The 23,185-nt window shown below is 37.5% G+C and overlaps 2 protein-coding genes across 2 annotated transcripts; both read right to left on the reverse strand.

The window, feature by feature from the left end:
* Nucleotides 1–1,072: 1,072 nt before the first annotated feature.
* LOC108429869 (sodium/potassium-transporting ATPase subunit alpha-1-like) lies at nucleotides 1,073–8,766 on the reverse strand. Its single transcript, XM_017701928.1, has 22 exons — nucleotides 8,691–8,766; nucleotides 8,360–8,473; nucleotides 8,207–8,266; nucleotides 7,768–7,971; nucleotides 7,547–7,660; nucleotides 7,324–7,458; nucleotides 7,118–7,235; nucleotides 6,376–6,644; nucleotides 5,111–5,419; nucleotides 4,843–4,977; nucleotides 4,552–4,744; nucleotides 4,282–4,457; nucleotides 4,059–4,195; nucleotides 3,827–3,977; nucleotides 3,568–3,736; nucleotides 3,333–3,487; nucleotides 3,122–3,245; nucleotides 2,704–2,849; nucleotides 2,472–2,602; nucleotides 2,282–2,383; nucleotides 1,415–1,506; nucleotides 1,073–1,206 (listed from the first exon to the last, which is right to left on the reverse strand). The coding sequence occupies exons 1-22, from the start codon at nucleotides 8,700–8,702 to the stop codon at nucleotides 1,178–1,180; spliced, it is 3,075 nt and encodes a 1,024-aa protein (XP_017557417.1). The 5' UTR covers nucleotides 8,703–8,766; the 3' UTR covers nucleotides 1,073–1,177.
* A 3,127-nt stretch (nucleotides 8,767–11,893) lies between these two features.
* Nucleotides 11,894–22,050, reverse strand: LOC108429867 (sodium/potassium-transporting ATPase subunit alpha-1-like). Its single transcript, XM_017701927.1, has 22 exons — nucleotides 21,960–22,050; nucleotides 21,756–21,851; nucleotides 21,551–21,610; nucleotides 21,257–21,460; nucleotides 21,005–21,118; nucleotides 20,785–20,919; nucleotides 20,437–20,554; nucleotides 19,791–20,059; nucleotides 19,373–19,681; nucleotides 18,152–18,286; nucleotides 17,866–18,058; nucleotides 17,017–17,192; nucleotides 16,783–16,919; nucleotides 16,533–16,683; nucleotides 16,259–16,427; nucleotides 16,023–16,177; nucleotides 15,820–15,943; nucleotides 13,320–13,465; nucleotides 13,106–13,236; nucleotides 12,901–13,005; nucleotides 12,458–12,549; nucleotides 11,894–12,117 (listed from the first exon to the last, which is right to left on the reverse strand). The coding sequence occupies exons 1-22, from the start codon at nucleotides 21,969–21,971 to the stop codon at nucleotides 12,089–12,091; spliced, it is 3,060 nt and encodes a 1,019-aa protein (XP_017557416.1). The 5' UTR covers nucleotides 21,972–22,050; the 3' UTR covers nucleotides 11,894–12,088.
* Nucleotides 22,051–23,185: the final 1,135 nt, after the last annotated feature.

A 23,185-nucleotide genomic window follows, 5' to 3' on the forward strand; every position in this document is an offset into this window, starting at 1 on the left:
GACACGGACATATTCAGTTAGATCTATTGCTTAGGCTTTTAAGCCTGGTTTTCATATCTTAACATATTTAAGATTAGAGATTGACTACTTATATGTCAGTGAACTTCAGTGCTCTGTCCTCTTTGGTTTTTGAACACCCATAGAAATACAGTTCCCCTTTTCAGCACAAGTTTTATACATTTTCATTACAAATAAGGGAGGTTTATATTTGCAAGGTTAGGAGCTGTGACATTCTGTCACTAACAGCTTTATATATTGTAGCATTAGTAAGTTTTGGAATACAATTGTAGTTCTATGTTATGGTTAGAAGAAAAGAAAGTACTGTGCCAAATTCAGAGACCACTCTTTCATTTATTTCATTTCCACTCAGAACTCCCATTAAGTACAAGTTATACCATTTCAGTATCAGGGAAACATAAATATATCTAACAGACGATTACACAGAAGTCACAACGACAAAATAAAGTGTCACATTTTCCAACATTTAGTGGGTCCATGCTTCAACTTTAATACAGCTTTCATTCTTTTTTGGGAGAATTGCTTTTAGTTTTTCAAAGAAATCAGAAAGGATTTTTTTCCACACCTCCAAAATTCAGTCTTAGAGGTTGCTTTTTCTGTTTCTCACAATCACAAAGATTCACAATCCAGAATTCAGGCTTATCAGTCCATAAACCCCTCAAATAAAATTTTAAAAAATTATATAATAAATAAAGAGTGGTCTTTAACTTTTACACAGTGCTGTAGGACTGGGCCTTATTCATTCATTCATTCAAACCTCTCAGAATAGGATTGCTGATCTAGGATATGTTCCCCTTAGTAAAGTCATAGTAAATCAGAGAAGAATCTGATCCTAGATCAGCACTCCCGCTCTAAGACGTTTCATGAATGCAGACACTGTTGATGTTTTTCATTACTCTATGTGGAAGTTATCTTTCCTAAGACAGACAGTCAGTCAGTCTACCAGTCTGGTTAGTGGCCCAATTTTGTTTAGATGTGTAGATTCATCCTAATATCCTGACTGTGCCTCTCATTTTCCATATAAGAACATAGTATAATAAATCCATCAGACACATTTTTTCTGGGTTAAGCATTTTTATTATGGTATAAACTTCAGCACCGAACAAATTGTGATGTGACCATGGATGTATTGGGAGCAGAGGGGTCACAGAGGGATGGTTTAATAGTATGTCTCTTTTTCTATCCAGCCTATAAAAGGGAAACAGAAATTAGAAATGCTCCTTTATAATGCTTCTTTATGATCACAAATATGTATATATTCAATTTTACTAAAACTGTGTTTATCTCATGTTCTTTCTCATTGGGTAATTGTTTCATAGCAATTTTTTATTGTTGGGACAGAGAAATATCATTTTTCACCTATTGATAAAGGAAATAAAAAGCTCAAAGCTCTTACCTCCTGGGTTCCGCCGAAGGATGTATTTTCTGACCTCATCATAGATGAAGATGAGGAGTGAATACGGTACAGGACATAACCACCACCAGGGTCTGAAAGGGAGGAATAATAGTTAAGTTTTAATACAAGGTGGAAGTAAGGAAGTAGAAACAACAGTGGTTAAGCTCACTGAAGCATCTTGTGGTATTAACGTACATGGAAACAAAAGTAACGCATGACATGAATGAACATTATATGATACTAAGGTACCATCATTTGTGTATTACAGTAAGCAAATGGTTCCACCCATAGAAATCTCCTAGAGGTGCAGTAAAATACAGATTAACTACACTGTAAACACACTACAGTTAATCTGGCTATATTTCTTTTCTCCATGTTATTGTTGTTATGTTTAGGCTATATGTTTAAAATGGCTTAATGTTCAATGCAGTCAGAGAAGTTACAATGACTATGTTTTTTTCTGTTCCATATCCTGCTGAGTTATAGTCTGATCTACTTTCTGGTTTTCCTGCAGAAGCAACTTTGAAGTATGAAACATTTAATGGTCATGCACTGGCATTAGCGATAAGAACGGAGAACCTCAGACACCAGAACGATGAAGTGAAAATGCTGACCAAGCAGTATTAACATTGTAAAAAAAACACACGTCTGTCTGCATTTTTTTGTTTTTCTACTGCAAATAATTGTTTCTTGTTTGTTTATGAGCCCATCTGTCTATGCCCCTGAAACAGATACTAATAGATTTATTAGTAATTAGTAATTATTACTAATAGTTTACACACTTTTCTTATGCTGTGCTTGTACAAAACCATTTTAGTGCTGGTCTTCAACATATTTCACAAACACTTTTTTGACAGTGTAACTTACTTGAGTGGGTACATTCTAACAGCAACGTCCATGCCTGGGCAATAGGACAGGAAGGCTGCCAAAGCTGTCTCTTCGAGCAGGCCAAAGTTTAGGACTTTGTTTCTAAAAAAAAAAGTTATTGAATGCAGTTAAACTCTAAAGTCTCTGATGGCTTTATATTGTTATTATTATTTTCATTTTGTTGACGTACTTCATTCCCTGGTGAATGAGTGAGTTCGTCCTGGTCTTACATATGATCAAGTCAGTCCACTGCACAATCACAATGCTGACAAAGAATGCAGTGTGGCATGTGTACTCCACGATTTTTCTGTGTTCATAAGTCTAAAAAAATATACAGAAGCATGTTGAAGAAAACATTTTGGCGATTGAAATGGGTATTTCTATCAGTCACATCTTGATTGCTCCTGATTTGTGTTACATACCCACTGCTGGCCATAGCTGTCCTCTAAATCATTACAATACTGATCATCCCAATTAACGCGCAGTCCAATCAAAAACAAGGGCAGGAATCCATTCTCAGCAAGGATCACAAAGTAGGTGAAGAACCCTCCTACTGCCTGCATCATCCCTATAAAGCAAAAGCATATCAAGCCAACAGATTCCTACTGCTACATTTGCTTTCCTCTGTAAAAATGATTAAATTGTAAGTTGCTCTTTATAAGAGTGTCCATCAAATGCCATAAGTTAATTTTTCTCTCATTTCTGTTGTAGATGCATATCTCTCCTATTGCACAATAGATGATTGGACTACTGACTCAGTATAGATCTCAGCACCTTTGGAGGAAAGTACTAACAGGCATTTTCTTCTGCAAAATTCTTAGGAATCTTGTGTTTGCATACCAATTTGACCATAAGCCATACTGATGAGCCTTTCATTCACTAATTTGTCTGTTTTCGCATTTCTGGGCTGCCTCTTCATGATATCACTCTCAGGACCTTCATAGGCCAAAGAAATAGCAGGTACCTGTAAGGTGAATAAAAAGCCACAGTTAGTTTAATCGCCTATACACAGTTATATGTACATGTATATGTGAAATGCTTTCATCCTTACCATGTCTGTTCCTAGATCAATGCATAAAATAGTGACAGTGCCCAGAGCAAGAGGGATGCCAGCAATGACGAAGAAGAGGAAGGGTGACATCTCCGGGATTTTACTGGTCAGGGTGTACGCAATGGATTTCTTCAAGTTGTCAAATATAAGACGACCTGGTAAGAGAATGAAATTTTTAGACAAATATGAACACCTGTAACATGCATAAGACATTTCACTTTTCAGTAGTATCTACCTTCCTCCACTCCAGTCACAATGGAGGCAAAGTTGTCATCCAGAAGGATCATGTCAGCAGCCTGTTTGGAGACATCAGATCCAGCAATACCCATAGCTACACCAATGTCAGCCTTCTTCAGAGCAGGAGAATCATTGACACCATCACCAGTCACAGCCACAATGGCACCCTATTGGCAGAAGTTTAATTGCAAAAATGAATAAACAAAATACCCTAAGCTACAGAACAATGAATATGTTGGTGTCCTAATGAAATGTACCAGGCGCTGGCAGCCTTCCACAATGATCAGTTTTTGCTGAGGAGACGTTCTAGCAAACACTATCTCAGTGTGGTACTTCAGAATGTCATCCAGCTGCTGTGGGGTCATATTTTTCAGATCTCCTCCATGGACCACACAGGCCTTTGCATCCCTGCAAAGACATTTATTGTTACTTTGACTGACCTGATGCATTTCAGAAAAGTGAAAAAAAAAATTATAAAATATGGTCTACCTGGGGTTGGCCTCCTCAACAGGAATGTGCAGACGAGCAGCAATGTCTTCTACTGTCTCACTGCCCTCAGAAATGATGCCCACACCCTTAGCAATGGCTTTAGCTGTGATTGGGTGATCACCTGTGACCATGATAACCTAAGCAAATTTGAAAAAAATAAAGTACTATGTTTGTGAAATCATATTCTGCTGTCTGAACATAACTGAGAGCTAAAAGGGTTTACCTTGATTCCAGCACTCCTGCATTTAGAGACAGCATCTGGTACTGCAGCACGAGGAGGGTCAATCATGGACATGAGGCCAACAAAGCACAGGTTCTCAGTGGGGAAGTTTACATCTTCACTGTCAAATCCAAATCCCTCAGGAAACTGATCATCAGGGAGATTAAAATGGCAGAAGCCTGCAAAAAAATGTCATTTTTACATTTGCCTACTTGTGTATTATATTTAGAGAACTCAAATGCTTGAAGTTTCCGCTTCACATGAGTTGCTTGCCTAGCACTCTTTCTCCAAGGCCACCCAGTTTCACATATACGTTCTGGAAAGCATCCTTCATTTCATCATCTAGGGGTTGCTCTTTTCCCTGAATCAAAATGGTTGAGCATCTGTCCAGGATTCTTTCAGGGGCTCCTTTCATTACCAGCAGGTTCTTGGTCTCTGTGGAATTGGGGTTCTTGTGGATTGAAAGCTAGTGCATGACAGATCAGATCATAACAGTTGATGTTAGACTTACAGTATCTTGCCGTTTTATGTGAAAGTTTATTCACACAAGTGAAAACAAAGTACCTGGTATTTGTTGGTGGAGTTGAAGGGGATCTCAGCAATCTTTGTGTATTTGTCTCTCATGTCCTTCACTGAACCACAGCAGAGCTCAATACACTTCAGTAGTGCAGATTCTGAAGCATCACCAGTGGTGTCCCTCTGCAAAAGATGAAAACATTCGGCATTACTTAGCAATAGTTGCTTGTAAAGACTATTTACTCAAAGATCAATCCGATTTTGACACTGTTGTCTGAGATGAACCTTTATAGAATATTTTGATACACAGGCACACCTTAAGAACTGGAATATTGGCCTGGTCAGCAAGGAAGACAGCACGGTTGCATAGGCCAGCCACACGAGCAAGTGCTGACCATGTGGGAGAGCTTCTATCAAAAGAGGTTCCACTCTGGTTCTCTGTGGTGTCGGCTTCATGGATCTCATTGTCAAACCACATGTGAGCTACAGTCATACGGTTCTGGGTGAGGGTTCCAGTCTTGTCAGAACAAATGGTGGAGGTGGAACCAAGTGTCTCTACAGCTTCAAGATTCTTCACCAGACAGTTCTTCTTGGCCATTCGTTTGGCAGTCAGAGTCAGACACACCTAAAAGTGATAGTTTCAAGATAAAATATCAATCTAGTGTTGTGTAAATAAACTCTTTAAAAAGGTGCTAAAAGGGTTCTATGGATAAATGCCGATGAAAATCATTATTGGTTCCCTAAAGAACCCTTCAGTGAATGGATATTTAAAGGATCATTTTTGTAATGAGATGTGTGATGTGTTTTTTTTTTAACTTTGAACAATTTTCACATGTAAAGGTTCTATACCAATGTATCAAGTTCTTTCCTGGAACCACAAGAACCTACAAGTTTTTGAGAGTGTATAATTAACCAAAAAATGTACAAGTAGCTGCTAATTTGGATATTCAGAAACATATTTGGATATTAAATATATACATACACACATGTTCACATATGCATTTGCTTTCTCTCAATAGAGATTTATATTAAGAATCAAAGAATATTTTCAGTAGGTTTTTGTTCTCATATTAAGCAGTGAGGCAATAGCTCTTAGAGGTCACATTACTGAAATACAGCTGGCTAAAATAAATTAAGCTTTAAGCACCTTTACGCCATTAAGTCCTGGACTTAGTATTTTTAATATTCTTAAAAATCAAAATATGATCAGATTATATTATCATTATATACTATTATATACTATTATATACTATTATAAACTATTATAGAAATTATGTAGTTATGAAACCAAAGTGAGGGCCTAAAAAATTCAAAGGAAAAAGAATTTTTTTAGCTCTGCTAACAAATGTTTAACTCTAACAGATTACATTAGACTACATTAGACAAATATGTGAAACAACTACTGTATAAATTGTATATAAATACAATTTAAAAGAGTTCAGATTTGAAATAATATTACATACAGTACTTACTAGTAATATCACATAACTTTGCAATTACATTAACAACAATGACATCTGCAAGGATTTTTTGCTGTCTGTTGAACCATATGGAGTTTGCCTTACTCAGTACAATACTTACAGTGACTGTAGCAAGTAAACCTTCGGGCACATTAGCAACAATGAGTCCAATAAGGAAAATGACAGCTTCCAGCCAGCCATATCCAAGGATGAGGGAAAGAATGCAGAAGGTTCCACCCAGGAAAAATGCCACACCAGTGATAATGTGGATGAAGTGCTCAATCTCTATGTTAATTGGGGTCTGTCCAACTTCAAGGCTGGAGGCAAGGGTAGCAATACGACCCATCACAGTGTGATCACCAGTGTTGATAACAATACCTGTGGCAGAACCTGTGGAAGAATCATATAAGTTATTAAACTTTGATGGTTCATCATTTATATAATTGTATTCAAAATTTCCGCATAATGAAATATAAAGACAAAACAAACTCATTTGGAATGGTTTGATGTGAAATGCGCCATTTTAGAGAAAGTTACAAGTCTTAAAATTACTCACGGTACTGGTGAGAGGAACCAGATGTCTAAAGTTTTATATGCCTCTGAAAGATGGTTAAATATCACCAATAATACATCACCGCTATTTGACCATTATCAGTATTGCATATAAAAAGTCTGAACTGCAGGTACATTGGTTGTTTTGGATATTAAATGAAATTAGTTTATTTCTCTTATAGGCTTCAACAAAACTATGAAGAAATCGGAGTTAGTACTTTTCTCTTCAAAATGCACTTCAAAACACTCCAAATGACATTTTGAAAAATCAATAGAAACTCTTTATCAGGGTCACAGTTTCATTTGTGTACCTTCAACGCAGTTTGTGGACAGGAAAGCTATATTCTTTGTCTCTAGAGGATTCTCATGGGAAAACTGAGGGGTGCGAGTTTGGGGCTCAGATTCGCCAGTAAGAGAAGAGTTATCCACCTGAAAGAGTATGAAAATGATCATATACTTTATCATATTTTATGATAAAATTGTTGTTAGCTATTTGTAGAAGCGCTGATTAACTGACCTTGCATCCCTGTGCAGCAATAATCCGCAGATCAGCAGGGATTCGGTCACCACCCTTAACTTCCACAAGGTCACCAACCACCACATCTTCAGCATTAATGCTCTTCTTCTCACCGTCTCGAATAACCAGGGCTTGCTATATAAACCAAAGCACCGTCAGGTGAGTTACGGTATGCATGCAGTGAAAGAAAGTTGTATTTGCAATATACTTAGGTCATCTTTACCTGTGGAACAAGTTTCTTGAAGGATTCCATGATCTTTGAGCTCTTAGCTTCTTGATAGTATGAGAAACATCCTGTGATCATCACCACAGCTGCAAGTACAATACCAAGGTACAGCTGAAAGGAAATAAACATATACATGTAATGTAGTAGTGCTTTATGATTAAGCATAAAATTGTATGTTGTTGAAATGTAACTTATTTTTGACTTTACATTCTTCTTACATTGTCATTTACAGGCTCACTCTCTGTGGAAACCTGTATCGTGTAGGCCAGAAAACAAAGGAAAGCACCAATCCACAGCAGAGTGCAGAATCCACCAAAGAGCTGTTTGCAGAACTTGACCCATTCTGGGGTTGTTGGAGGGGGGGTTAGAGCGTTGGGCCCATCACGCTCAAGAATCTCCTTGGCACGGTAGTAGGACAAACCCTGAAATGAAAGTTCAACAGAGGTATTAGATATTTGCTAACGCAAGCTGATGCAAATTCTACTCTGCTTTGTTACAATTCATATCAATAAAGTTCTCTTCACTCTTAGCAGTCTTTAAGTTTTCAATGCTTCTGCATTAAAGGTCTAGTTTTATGGCAGTGCAAGAAAGAATGTATATAAACAGGAAAAAATCTTGGTATTAAACTGCTTTTGTTCTGTCTCAAAATTTTCTCACCCTAATAAGATCAGTGCCATATTTACGCTGAAGCTCTTCTGGTGTCAGCTTGTGATCATCCTGCACAGGAGAAACATAATGTAAGCAATAATTAAAATACATTAAAAAAAAAATTATATAAATAATTAATAAATATAAATGCAAGATCCTTACCAGGTCCACTTCTTTCTTCAATTCTTCTAGGTCTTTTTGATCTTTCTTTCCTTTTTTCTTCTTTTTATGCTCATTCTCAGAGGTTGATGTCAATGTGTATCTTTCATTCCCCGTCTATAAAAATAATTTCAAATGAATTCATTAGTGAAATACAGTAAAATTAGTAGAAATTTGCACAAAGTAATTCACCTTAAAATAATAGAACGAAACACTTTGATTACACTATGTAAGAAGAATGATATGCCATATGGAAGAAAACTACCAAGGACAAAAGAAAAGAGAGTCATAAAGTGATTACAAGAGGTACACAATTAAGACGTAGTTCACTCACTCCTAATCCCATTCTCCTCCAAAATTTGGTGGAATCCCCCCGCCGTCCTGCTGTTATTGTCTCCAGAGACACATTACAGTCTCTGCATCTCAGAATAAGGTCCATCTGCTTTTATACTCCACAAGCTCACCTGCATGAAGAGGAGGAGATTCGGATACGATTGGGACATACAGGTAGGTCATCTGAACTTCTCAATGTCATCCAATCAAAAACCTTCCCTAAACAACTAGGAAAGGGGTAAGTTTGTGGACACACTTTTAGAAATATTGTAGATACATAGTGTATCCATACAGGTAGGTCATTTGATATATTCAGTGAGTCAACTGAATTGTTAATAGTGATAAAAAGGATGATTAAGTTTTAATTTTAAAAAATTACAGACAATAATAAAGAGTGAGTATAAATTATCTTTAAGACATGACAAGATCAGTGATAAAAAGTCTTGTTTGTTTGATTTGTTACCTGTTGTTATACATACAATGTTATTTGTAATATATCATTCTAAATAGGGGTAAAAACAAAAATCTGTATTTTGTATTGTTTTTAAAAATCTTGGATTATGTCATTTTTATTTAGTTTTACTGTATATTTTATTCTGTTGTGAAGGACTTTGTGACTTTGGCCTGGGAAGATGCTAAATAAATAAATAAATAAATACTATACTCATAATTTCTAGTTCTGTCTACACATTTCTTTTTTGAAAACTTCAGATCTTTGAGTTAAAAACTACTTTGTTCTAAAAGGAGTAAACTTGCTGGCAACTTTGTAGTAAAGCATACATAAGCCTAAACATATTCATTCTGCTTTGTAGAAAGTTTACTATAAACTGTTCTTTGCTTTAGTGTAGGTGCAACCACATACAGAATGGTGTCATCTTCATATGGATGATGCAGAGTGCAGAGAACAATGAAGTGTTTATACCATAAACGTGTAGGATGTGAACAAGCTGTTTGAGGACAAATTTATGTGTACTCCTGTTCTTGTCATTGAGAAGCTCAAATGACCTACCTGTATAGAGGAAGGTTGAGTAAATCATAGCATCAATGTCTGCCACAATTTACTCCAAACTCCTCCCCTTCAGGTGTTCGGGTGGTATGTGTCTAAACTAGCTTACAAGAGGACAACAACCTATTCTCGACTATCGACTTTCACAAGAAAGATGGCATGTAACAGGGTGAGTACTTATTATGTCTCATGAAGTAGCAAAATATAATTTGTACAAATTGGTGTGTATATATATATATATATATATATATATATATATATATATATATATATATATATATATATATATTGCTTTATTCATAGTTAGTTTTCTGGGAAGTGAGTGATTTTGGCTGTAAAAACTATATTACATTAGATACTAACTGTAACTGTAAATACTGGGTTTCCTGAAAGAGATATATGGCACAGGTATAAAATGAAAAAGAGAGTATTTACATAATTACATTATTATTTTTTTAAGTTTGTGTTTATTTCTACTCTCACCAGCATATTTTGAGCATAATTACAGTATTTTGCATCATTAGACAATTATTCATTTATTTTATATTCATATATATCTTTGTTTTTCAAAGAACTCTTCAGGGATATTTTTCACACCTCCAAAGTTCAGACTTTAAATTTGGTTGCACAGTCCAAGACCACTGAGGTCTGGGCTCTGGAGTGGTCAGTCCATCATCCTGAGAACACCAGCAGCTTCCTTTTCTCAGTAATGGCTTAATAACAGCTACATGTTTTAAGATCCATAGGGTTGAGTTGTCTTCTCACATGGAACGTAGTGAGAAGACAGGAGGGCAGCTTGATGTTCTACTTTTACAGATGAAAGCTTTAAGTACAGTTTATTTTGATGCTCTGACATATCTTGCATGTTTGTTAGAGGTCCCATTTTCATCTTTTCGTTTTTTGAACTCCAGGTTTGAAAACTCCTGATTTTTTTGACTCCTTTGACTTTCCTGTTGCCTTCACATGTAGATCTCCTCAGAAATATCTCCAGGCAAATTAATAATTACAAATGGGCAATTTAACATGAAATTGACCAAATGAAGGATGGTCTCTGATTTTACACAGTATGGTATGTCATCAATGGTATATTAAATCAATATTTTTTTAGACCAAGTACATTACAGCACTATAAATAAATAAACAAAAAGATCCCACTCCATAATTCAGTAATTTCTAGGGCAAAGACTAACAGGTGCTTCTTCCATGATTGACATCATTAGGACAAGGGCAACAAGTTCAACAAGGGCACATGTGCACTAGAAATTGTTTCTTTGTAAGTGAACGTATTTGCAACTGGTTGGTTGTGATTGCTTAGTCAGCAAAATGTCAGATCTAACCTTTTGTAGCTGACTGGGTCGTCCTTCACACTTCCCTCTAACAAAGTCTCTCTAACGAAAGGGCAGCTAGCTAAGCAAGCTCTTAACAACAACATGAAGATGTCTACTTGAATGCATATCTTAACAACAGATATTAAAGAATGAAAACTGCTATATTAATTGAATCTATTTAAGAGCACCTTTGTTTAATGTTGCTTCCAAATTTGGTGCTACTGGTCTTGTGCTGGTGCTCACCAAATGTACAGGACAGCTGATGTTCACACATTCTGTTAAAAACTATGATAATAAAAATGGGGGGGAAATTAGTAACGAGGTCCTGATGTGATAAAATATATTCTAAAATGACAAAGTGATGGTGATATTTATCAAGGTGATACTGCACTGCCTTGAATTCAAAGCCATGATCTGATCTTGCCATAATGTTATGGTGTAAAACAGTGCCCAATCTGAGGCAATCAGTTCCAACAGCCTGCAGGGTTTAGCTAATCTATGACACTTCATCTATGACAAGTTCATACAACATTTTGAAAAGTGTTCTTATTGCTTTTCGATCTGACAATACCTAACGTATTCTTGTTTTGGCTTATTATTTTTAGATACCACAATATTTTAGGTTAGAATTCAGTGGAAATAGAATAGAGCTTTAAAGTGAAACACACCATTTCTTTAAGGACTTTCTGAGGATTTGAGGATTGATGAAATTTTTTAACTGAATGTTTCAGTCTTTGCTGTTATGTGGCAGATCATTTTTTAGTATTGTGTAGTTGAAATACCCGTATTTCAACAATAAAAACACTTTTACACAGTTCTGCACATAAGCAACTCAAGATTTTTTTTATTACACAAAATATACAAGACACATTTCATAGCTTAGGTGACATATTGTATTTATTTAGTAATAATAAATAAATACAAATAATAATATATTCATATGCCATGTATATGGCTGCAGTCATGTATCTTTTTGAGAATATCACAAGAAATGTCCATATATGTATGGAGAATAATGTTTGGCAGGAGCAGGTGGCAAATTGCTGTTGGGTGGATTTACTTTTTTCAATAATATGTCTCTTTCTCCACCCAGCCTAAGTAGAGAAAAATAGGGAAACAATTTAATCAACTTGAGAAGCACAATGTTTGCACAATGCACACGTTTTTTCTGACTACAGTTTTAAGTGGAGAATCATGGGGCAAACTTATGACAAAATGGAAGCAGAAGCAAATACTAAACATTTATGTTATGTATTTGGGCTCTATAGGACAGTTATGTGCTATTGAAATCATTAAGCTGTACAATTAGCCAAAGTACACTTAGACAATGTTTTGTCAAATTTTACTTTCATGGAGGTAGCACCAATATCGTAAGCTAGGTCTAATTTTGCTAAAGCAATAACTAAATAAATAATCAGACATATGACACCTTACCTCCTGGGTTTCTCCTTAGAAGGTATCTTCTTGCCTCATCATAGAAAAAGATGAGGAGTGCATATGGTACAGCACACATTAACCACCAAGCTCTGCAATGTAGAAACAACAATTTTATGAGCTCCCTGCCACTGTAGCACTAAATGGCCTGTTTTAAGCCATGGGCACGTTTAATTATGATAATGATGTGATATATTATACAAAGAACATGCAGCTTTAACTGCCAATGATGAAATGTTCTTAAATATCTAATATGTTTTTTTGTAGATACAATGTGATTAAATGTGCTTTTAATATGAAGTAGAGCTATGATTCCACAAAACTCCAAACAGAGCTAAAAATGTACTTTTATTATCCAACATTAACTGTCTACAGCAGGAATGAACAAAAATATTTTTTTTTATCAATTCAGATATATTTTATCATCAACAAAGCAAACTTACTTGAGTGGATACATTCTAAGCGCAACATCCATGCCTGGGCAGTAGGACAGGAAGAGTGCAAGTCCTGCCTCTTCAAAAAGGCCAAAGATGAGGACTTTGTTCCTGCTGCAGAGGGCATAAGCAGCATCATTTCACTGGTCTTTTTTTCCCAACTGTAAAGTGTTAGTGCTTTGTTTTTTGCAAAGTGAGTTGTTTGTTTACATACCTCATTCCCTGTTGTACAATGGAATTGACCCTGGTCTTACAGATGATAGTGTCGGCCACCTGCACTATCACAATGCTGACGAAGTACGCAGTGTGGCATGTGTGCTCCAGTACTTTTCTGCTCTCATACGTCTGGAACAGAGGTGCAGAATTCATTTAGGTGTGAACATTGTTGCTTTAATTCATCTTGATCCACTCAGCTTTGTGATATGTACCCATTGCTGGCCGTAGCTGTCCTCCAGGTCATTGCAATTCTTATCATCCCAGCTAATGCGTAGTCCTATCAGAAAAAATGGCATGAATCCATTCTCAGAAAGGACCACAAAGTAGGTGAAGAACCCTGCTGCTGCTTGCATCATTCCTAGAAAGGAATAATCATTTGAAAAAAAATCAATGGAAAATGAAATACAACAAAATTGTTCATAATTTTCAAATGATCAAGGGGCGGTCATGGGCTGGAGGTTAGGGAACCAGCTCTGTGACCGGAAGGTTGCCGGTTCGATCCCCTCGGCCGACAGTCCATGACTGAAGTGCCCTTGAGCAAGGCACCTAACCCCCAATTTCTCTCCGGGTGCCATGGATAGGGCTGCCCGCAGCTCCGGGCAAGTGTACGCATTGATCATGTGGGTGTTTCACTGCACGGATGGGGTAAATGCAGAGGTTTAATTTCACAGTGTGCAAACACAGTGAGCTCTAAATTCTATTAAATGCAAAAGCTACGAAAGTAAAAAGATATGCTTTAAGCTGCTTTTTAAAAATGCTAACTGAGGATACTTCACTTTACATGTTATGAAATACATTTAATAATATACATGAATATACTGACTAAATGAATGTGTTTTATGATAAACTGATTAATCATTAACCGACAAAGGAGCAATTGTTTGTCAAATGCTATCTATAAAAAATAAATAAATAAAAATAAAAATATTAAGAGAGTTCTTTTGATATGTTTATTTAATACAGTTAGGGCTGTTTGCTTCATAGACACTCTCATGCTTGGCCCCACCTACACTATATTTCCAAAAGTATTCACTCACTCATCCAAATCACAGAATTCAGGTGTTCCAATCACTTCCAAGCCACAGGTGTATAAAACCAAGCCCCTATGCCTGCAGACTGCTTCTACAAGTATTTGTGAAAGAATGGGGTCACTCTCAGGAGCCACCTGTGCAACAAGTCCAGTCGTGAAATTTCCTCACTACTAAATATTCCACAGTCAACTGTCAGTGGTATTATAACACAGTGGAAGTGATTGGGAATGACAGCAGTTCAGCCACGAAGTGGTAGGCCACGTAAATTGACAGGGCGGGGTCAGTGGATATAGACAGGAACCGCCCCTCAAACAGTTCGATTGGCTGGAGTTTTGACACAAACATCAATTTCACAGTGAGCACATGTGAAACCAGAGTGTTTTGAAGGTGAATAGCGCGATTGAGCAAGTTTAGCACATGTGAGTTCTGAAAGGGAATGTACTGTTTTGAAGTTCTGAATGAAACCAGAGTGTTTTGTTGAGCAAATCCTAAGGTGTATACCTGCGCATCACATGCTGACAAATGCGTTCAAGTTCAGTAGCTGCGCGCTCAGACCACTGCTGTCCTCTCAAACATCAGGATCTTCTCTCAAATATTTTGGCACAAAATTAACTCCATAAGGGGATGCTGAGGCACATAGTGCGCAGATGTCGCCAACTTCATGTGGCCTTCAAATTAGCTCAAGAACAGCATAGAGAGCTTCACGGAATGAGTTTCCATGGCTGAGCTGCTGCATCCAAACCTTACATCACCAAGCGCAATGCAAAGCCACTGGACTCTAGAGCAATGGAGACGTGTTCTCTGGAGTGACGAATCACGCTTCTCTGTCTGGCAATCCGATGGATGAGTCTGGGTTTGGCGGTTGCCAAGAGGACAGTACTTCTCCGACTGCATTGTGCCAAGTCTAGTTTGGTGGAGGGGGCATTATGGTGTGGGTTTGTTTATCAGGAGTTGGGCTTGGCCCCTTAGTTCCAGTGAAAGGAACCAAGAGATTTTGGACAATTTTATGCTCCCAACTTTGTGGGAACAGTTTGGGGACGGCCACTTCCTGTTCCAACAGGACTGTGCACCAGTGCACAAAGCAAGGTCCATAAAGACATGGATGAGTGAGTTTGGTGTGGAAGAACTTGACTGGCCTGCACAGAGTCCTGAGCTCATCCTGATAGAACACCTTTGGGATGAATTAGAGCAGAGACTGCGAGCCAGGCCTTCTCATCCAACATCAGTGTCTGACCTCACAAATGTGCTTCTGGAAGAATGGTCCAAAATTGACATAAACACACTCCTAAACCTTGTGGAAAGTCTTCCCAGAAGAGTGGGAGCTGTTATAGCTGCAAATCATATTACACCCTTTGAATTAAGAATGGGATGTCACTTAAGTTCATATACGTGTGAATGCAGACGAGCAAATACTTTTGGCAATATAGTGTATCTGTACTATGTTCCATGGTCCATACAAGAAAAACTCTTTGTTATCTTGGCACATTAATACAGAATTCAATTGATGTATGCACTCTTGTGCATATATGAAGTATTTTACAATGACTTTGAATGAAAGTTTAATGTCTTGCATCCATTACCAGCTAATAACAGTTGGTTAATGGTGAAAGGATTTTGCCTATACCTATTTTGTGCAGTATCTACAGGGCATATTATGTGTATGTAATCAGTTTACTCATACCGATCTGCCCATAAGCCATGCTGATGAGCCTTTGGTTCACAAGTTTATCTGTTTGGGCATTTCTGGGTTGCCTCTTCATGATATCACTCTCTGCAGGCTCATATGCAAAAGAAATAGCAGGTACCTGCAGAAGCAAAAGCACAATGATTTTCATCAATTTTACCAAAATTCCTACTTGATGATGTTTAGTTCTAGTTTCTCACCATGTCTGTTCCTAGGTCAATACATAGAATAGTAACAGTGCCCAGAGCAAGAGGGATGCCAGCAATGACGAAGAAGAGGAAGGGCGACATCTCCGGGATTTTACTGGTCAGGGTGTACGCGATGGATTTCTTCAAGTTGTCAAATATAAGACGACCTGATGAAAGAATTATATTTTCAGCCAAAGAGCTAAAATACTTATTGGATTGTACAATTTAAAAGTCAGCTGCATTTTTACCTTCTTCTACTCCAGTCACAATAGAGGCAAAGTTATCATCCAAGAGGATCATGTCAGCAGCCTGTTTGGAGACATCAGATCCAGCAATACCCATAGCTACACCAATGTCAGCCTTCTTCAGAGCAGGAGAATCATTCACACCATCGCCAGTCACAGCCACAATGGCGCCCTGTTGGTCCAAACATAGATGTTCAAATATTGATACTGCACTTTACTGCAAGCATCTGAACCTTTGAAAGGGTACATTTACTAAGTAATAAATCATGCATGATACCTGTCGCTGGCAGCCTTCCACAATGATGAGTTTTTGCTGTGGAGAGGTTCTTGCAAATACAATTTCAGTATGGTGTTTCAGGATATCATCCAGTTGTTCTGGTGTCATGTCCTTCAACTCTCCACCATGAACAACACAGGCCTTTGCTTCTCTGGAAAAGAAATGGTTGTCTGCAATGACTTTGGTTCTCTTAACTACTAAAAGTATGAATAAGTTTGACTCTGTGCACTTATGACATGTATGTTATTACCTAGGATCCACATCTCCAATAGGAATATTTAGACGAGCAGCAATGTCTTCTACAGTCTCGTTGCCCTCAGAGATGATACCCACTCCCTTAGCAATGGCTTTGGCTGTGATTGGATGATCACCCGTGACCATTATAACCTGAGAATAAAGGATGATATTAGGGTGATAGGGTCTTATTACATGTTCTATTAGATATATGTTATATATTATATCACATATGTACTTGGTGCTTTACCTTGATTCCAGCACTTCTACACTTGGCTACTGCATCTGGTACAGCAGCACGAGGAGGATCAATCATGGACATGAGACCAACAAAGCACAAGTTTTCAGTAGGAAAGTTAACCTCCTCAGTGTCAAATGCAAAGCCCTCAGGGAACTGATCATCAGGAAGAACATAATGGCAGAAACCTATAAAATGGAACATAAACATCTGTAGCATTACATGAGCCCGCGATAGTAAGTACATTTTTATTTTTAAAGCACATTTAAAAAATAGTTGACCAACTACATAAAGACAAATACATAAAAATAAATAATAGTAAGTAGTGTAAAATAAATAATGGTAAAGATTAAATAGTTAATTTAGAAAAAAAAAGTAATGAAAGTAATAAAATGTAATAATGAAATAAAACATTAATAACATTTCAAAATGCAAGTGTAAAAAAGTAAGTTTTGAGTCTTGATATGAAAGTAAAGTGACTACAAAAGCATGATCACCCTTAAGCTGAGACTATGGAACAGCCAGAAGTAGCTGATCTAAAGACCTCAGAGACCCAGTAGAGGAGCGAGGGTGGAGCAAGTCTGCAATTTAATAAGTGGCTAGCCCATTAAGACCTTTAAAAATATATTAAAAGAACCCTAAATTGGTAAATAGACAAGAAGCCAATGAAGGGAGACCAGAGCTGGAGTGATGTGGTCGCTTTTCTTGGTGCGAGCCATCAAACTTTCTTTAATATTCTATTAGAAATATGAAAGCCAGCATTCAACTGGATCTTGGACCCCAACTGCCCCTACATTATTTTTGGTGGCTGTACCACACAGGACCAGCAGTAAATCTGACAAATTTGACAGTAAATCTCACCAAGAACTCTTTCTCCAAGACCTCCTAATTTCATATAAGCGTTCTGGAAAGCATCCTTCATTTCATCATCCAAGGGCTCCTCTTTTCCTTGAAGCAAAATACTTGAACATCTGTCCAGAATCCTCTCAGGTGCTCCTTTCATTAATAGTAGGTGCTTCGATTCGGAAGGATTTGGGTTCTTGTGGATTGAGAGCTAGTAAAAACATGGCAGGAGGTATTAGTGCTAATAATTGCCTAAGGACCGTATTGAAATGTATTTTATTTAAAAAAAAACAGGTGGTATTACCTGGTATTTATTAGTAGAGTTGAAGGGGATCTCAGCCACCTTTGGGTGTTTGTCTCTCAGATCCTTCACTGAACCACAGCAGAGTTCGATACACTTCAGGAGAGCAGACTCTGAGGCATCACCAGCAGTATTTCTCTGTGAAAAGGGAAAAAGATCTATATTACATAATGAACAAGCTTTTTCATTCTCTAATTAATTTCACAATTACAGAAACATGTACAAAAGCAGCAATGTTTCAGTGTTATATTTGTTTGATTTTTATTGTATCCCTTTATGATTTCAGCCCAGTCTCCTTGGCATCTGTTAGCTGCTATAACATTTAGTGTTCTTCTCCAAGCATGTTAAGCTGTCTAATATTGCTTTGTTACTTGTAAAGATGTAGAGGTGGTTCATGTGAACAGCAGGAAGCATGTGCTAGACTTCTCCCTCCCAGCTTGGTAGCATCATGTGAAAGCTCATGTGGGAGTTCTAACTAGTGGGAGGGAAATGGCCACAACCAAATTTAGAAAAACTGGTTAAAAAAACAAACCAAAAAAAAACCCAAACCTAATATCCGTGACTTAATTTCAAGGCATAGGTCCTTTATGTAATGCCACTATGTCCAATGTGCATAAAATTAGGGATAGTCTACTTGATTTATGCACGGTGAGCACATTTGGCTGCTCACAAGTAGAAAACAGGCCCTGACAATTACATTTGACTGTTTTTCTTTGATGTCAACCAATTACTTTAGTGTCTTTAGTGGACAGAATACATCATTCACCCTGACAAGACTAATCACAAAGATACATGGGTAAAAATTACATGTCTGAATCTGGTACTGTTACATTTTTTGCCAATTAAGAGTTGACTTTTTTAGCTAATTTCTCAAAAGGTCTCAAAAAGTTACTGTACTCTGTTCCATCAAATATTCAGGAAAGTCTTTTACTTTATAAATTACATTATATTATGTTTTCACATAAATAAAGGCAGAGTCTCTGCTTGTGAAAAGTCACACATGCATGCATGTTGTAGCAGTAGCCCTGTGGTAGATGCATGAGAAGCTGACCTGTACGATGAATGAGTACAGAGGATTGCAACGTACAACAAAAACATGGCATAGTTTTTTTAAATATGGCTCAAGACTTAGACTACAGACTTAGTCCTTCAATTTGTATGATAAATAGGAATTTTAATTGCGGATCAACAATAAATATTACATTTTATCCGATAAAGACACACCTTGAGGATTGGAACATTGGACTGATCGGCGAGGAAGACAGCACGGTTGCACAGGCCAGCCACACGAGCAAGTGCTGACCATGTGGCAGAGCTTCTGTCAAAAGAGGTTCCACTCTGGTTCTCTGTGGTGTCAGCTTCATGGATCTGGTTGTCAAACCACATGTGAGCTACAGTCATACGGTTCTGGGTCAGGGTTCCGGTCTTGTCAGAGCAAATGGTGGAGGTGGAGCCAAGTGTCTCTACAGCTTCAAGATTCTTCACTAGGCAGTTCTTCTTGGCCATTCGTTTGGCAGTCAGAGTCAGACACACCTACAATGAGCAGCCATTTTTTGATCATGACTTTGCCAAAAATTTTAAGTAATTTTTGATCTGTATTTCAGCTTCTGTTCACTTTTCAACATAGCAGTGAAAGACTTACAGTGACGGTAGCAAGTAGACCCTCAGGCACATTGGCAACAATGATACCAATAAGGAAAATGACAGCTTCCAGCCAGCCATATCCAAGGATGAGGGACAGGGTGCAGAATGTGACACCGAGGAAAACAGCTACAGTAGTGATAATGTGGATGAAGTGCTCAATCTCTATGGCAATTGGAGTCTTTCCAACCTCAAGACTTGATGCAAGCGTTGCAATTCGACCCATCACAGTGCGATCGCCAGTGTTGATAACAATACCTGAGGCTGAACCTACAACAGGAGGTGCATTTGAGTACAGGTACATTCCCCACCACGGTCTTCTCTTAACAGTATTCATCCCTACAAATATAGAAATAGCTTTAAACTGCTTTAAACTACATGCAGATAGAGGGTATGGTCTAGATCAGGGTTTCAAAATGGGTTCCTTCTGAGCTTTGAGTTTAGCAGTCTGATTCCACTCATCAGCTAATTAGCAAGGCATCATGAGGTGAATTTGGAATATCAAAGGAAGAAAAAGCTCATCTCTGTTGAGTTGTGGCCCAAAAGGAACTAAGTTTGATATGCTTTGTGTAGATGAGACCATCTGGCTCTAAAAACAACTGAAAATATTAATTGTCAAAATTGTTGCATATCTGTTTACATGGTACCTTCAACACAGTTTGTCGAAAAGAACACAATATTTCTTGTCTCCAGTGGATTGTCATGGGAAAACTCAGGAGTACGAGGCTGAGGCTCTGATTCTCCAGTAAGGGAAGAGTTGTCTACCTATGAAAAGTCAAAGGAACAAAGTCAGTGTTTAGTAGATTCTTTTTGCTGGGCCAAAATCAATTCCTTTTTATTTTCAAAATGCTGTAATCTTTAATCTATCTTTATTAATCTATCATTATGAGTATTTACATGAGTAAACAGGATTGTGCTTAGTGCTGAACATTTCATTAATAAAAGTGAATAGTTACTTACTGAAGTGAAAGTTACTTTTTTTCTTAGAATCTAACCTTGCATCCGTGCGCAGAGATGATGCGTAAATCAGCAGGGATGCGGTCACCACTTTTGATCTCCACAAGATCACCAGCAACCACTTCCTCGGCTTTAATGCTCTTCTTTTCTCCATCACGAATGACCAGTGCATGCTGAATTAACCAAAACAAGATGGAATGATATCAGAGAGAGTAACATTCCTAGTACAACACCATTTTTGTTTCTGTGTTCTTATACCTGTGGAACAAGGTTCTTGAAAGATTCCATGATCTTTGAGCTTTTGGCTTCTTGATAGTATGAGAAGCAACCTGTGATCAACACCACAGATGCAAGAACGATACCCAGGTACAACTGAAGGAAAAAATGACCCAAGACATAAGAAAACTGTAATGATTACACTAAACATAAGCTAAACAACCTAGAGTCCCTCATGTTGTGTCAAATTCACACTGTTAAGATTTGAAATAAAAAAATAAAAGACTTTCTTACGTTGTCATTTGTTGGATCACTTTCTGTAGTAACTTGTACTGTGAATGCTATAAAACAAAGCAAAGATCCAATCCACAGTAGTGTACAGAATCCACCAAAGAGCTGTCTGCAGAACTTGACCCATTCTGGAGTAGTTGGGGGTGGGGTTAGGGCATTGGGTCCGTCACGATCAAGGATCTCCTTTGCACGGGAACTGGACAAGCCCTTTCAGAAATAATTTGAAATACTATTAGAATTTTTCCTTGTAAAACCTTTCAATTATACAGTAAAAGTATGCATTCTTGTACTACTTACTCTGACAGGATCCGTGCCATATTTTCGCTGGAGTTCGTCTACAGTCAATTTGTGATCATCCTGTTAATAAGGAAGTATGCTTTAGATGTAGAATTTAAATGTAAAGCTTTTTCAGACACACAAAAATGCAAAAAGTGAATTAATTGTAGCATTTGTGCAAATAATCATTTGTGTCTTTCAATTTTGATAAAATATTAAGTCTCACCAAATCCAGTTCTTTCTTCAGATTATCCATGTCCTTCTCTTTTGCCTCTTTTTTGTCTTCATCCTTTTCTGCAACTTTGTACTTGTCATTCCCTTTCTGTGAAAACACAATGAATAAAAAACTTAAAAAACATTACAAATGTACATAAAAGTTATAAATTATAGAAGAATAAAAATCAATTAATGATGGCGACAATCAACTTACTCCCCGTCCCATTTTTCCTCTTTTATTTAAAGTTCTTGGTCAAGGTCAGTGCTTCCTTCTCAGCTCTCCTGTCTGTGTCTCTATAGACACATCAGAGACTTTCCAAAGCATGGTCACAAATCTTTATATCCCATCAGCTCACTGGTCTGAAAGGGTGGGGGTTTGGCTAAAACTGGATGTACAGGTAAGTCATTGATTCTAAATGACAACCTGGAACAGGCCTTCCCAAAACATCTGTGATGTTTGTGGAAAAGTTGTCAAATTATTTAGCAGTACACAATACACCTATACAGGTGTGGCGCAACTCTGCTGCTACTCGGAAGACGGCATTCCAAGAAAGATGCAGGAACTGCAGCGCATTTTTCCTGTTATTGTATTTCTAAAGGTAAGGTTTTAGTAAAATTAGCACACAAGAATTAGCTCACAGCGTAGTAGGTCTTACTCGCACTACAACTCTGTCTGGGGGGCAAAAAGATCTTATATTGTTACCAATCTGCATTTACAAAACTTTACGGAGCCAAAAGTTGTTCTTCTAGATGATAGAGGTGTCAGACTAGACTCTGGGGCACAGCTGTGTACAGATTATCATTGTTCCTCTTCTAACAGTCTGAGTCATTGGTGTAACTAAAATGGGTTCCAGTATGAAAAAAGGGCCCCCATATGAATTATTTTATTATGATTAAAAAAATTAGTAATAATTTTGCTGCTTTATTTGATATTGTGATGTCTTAAACAAGCTGATGCTCTAAAGACCACTTCATTCACTAATGCCTAACATTAATCTAAAGTATAAATGAATATGTTGCAGGTTGTGAAGGATTAGACAGATGTTTACTGGTGAAGTTCATTGTTAAGAAATTGGACTTCTGTGAGTCATGGGTGTATAATTTTGTCAGTGTACGAGGGGCCCATAGATTGTAGGGGGGCCCCCTTTGTCATGGGCCACAGTGTGATTGCTCCCCCTTAGTTACACAGTGCTCGGAGTTCAACTCATGAAGGCCTTGCTAATTAGCAGATTAGTTGAATCAAGTGTTTAATAGGGAAGAACCCAGTGTGATATCTCTATTATATGACATTGCTTCAAAGAACAATTTTTTCACCTATAATTTAAAGGTGTACTTAAAGACAAATCTTAGCCCTTAACTCAACCATGCATGCACTGTTATTTTGTACCTGTTGTCATTTGCTCCTATATCTAGCAATGGTAAGTTCTCTATCTTTACATA

This window comes from Pygocentrus nattereri, chromosome 12 (assembly GCF_015220715.1).
Source record: "Pygocentrus nattereri isolate fPygNat1 chromosome 12, fPygNat1.pri, whole genome shotgun sequence".
Taxonomy (NCBI): Eukaryota; Metazoa; Chordata; class Actinopteri; order Characiformes; family Serrasalmidae; genus Pygocentrus; species Pygocentrus nattereri.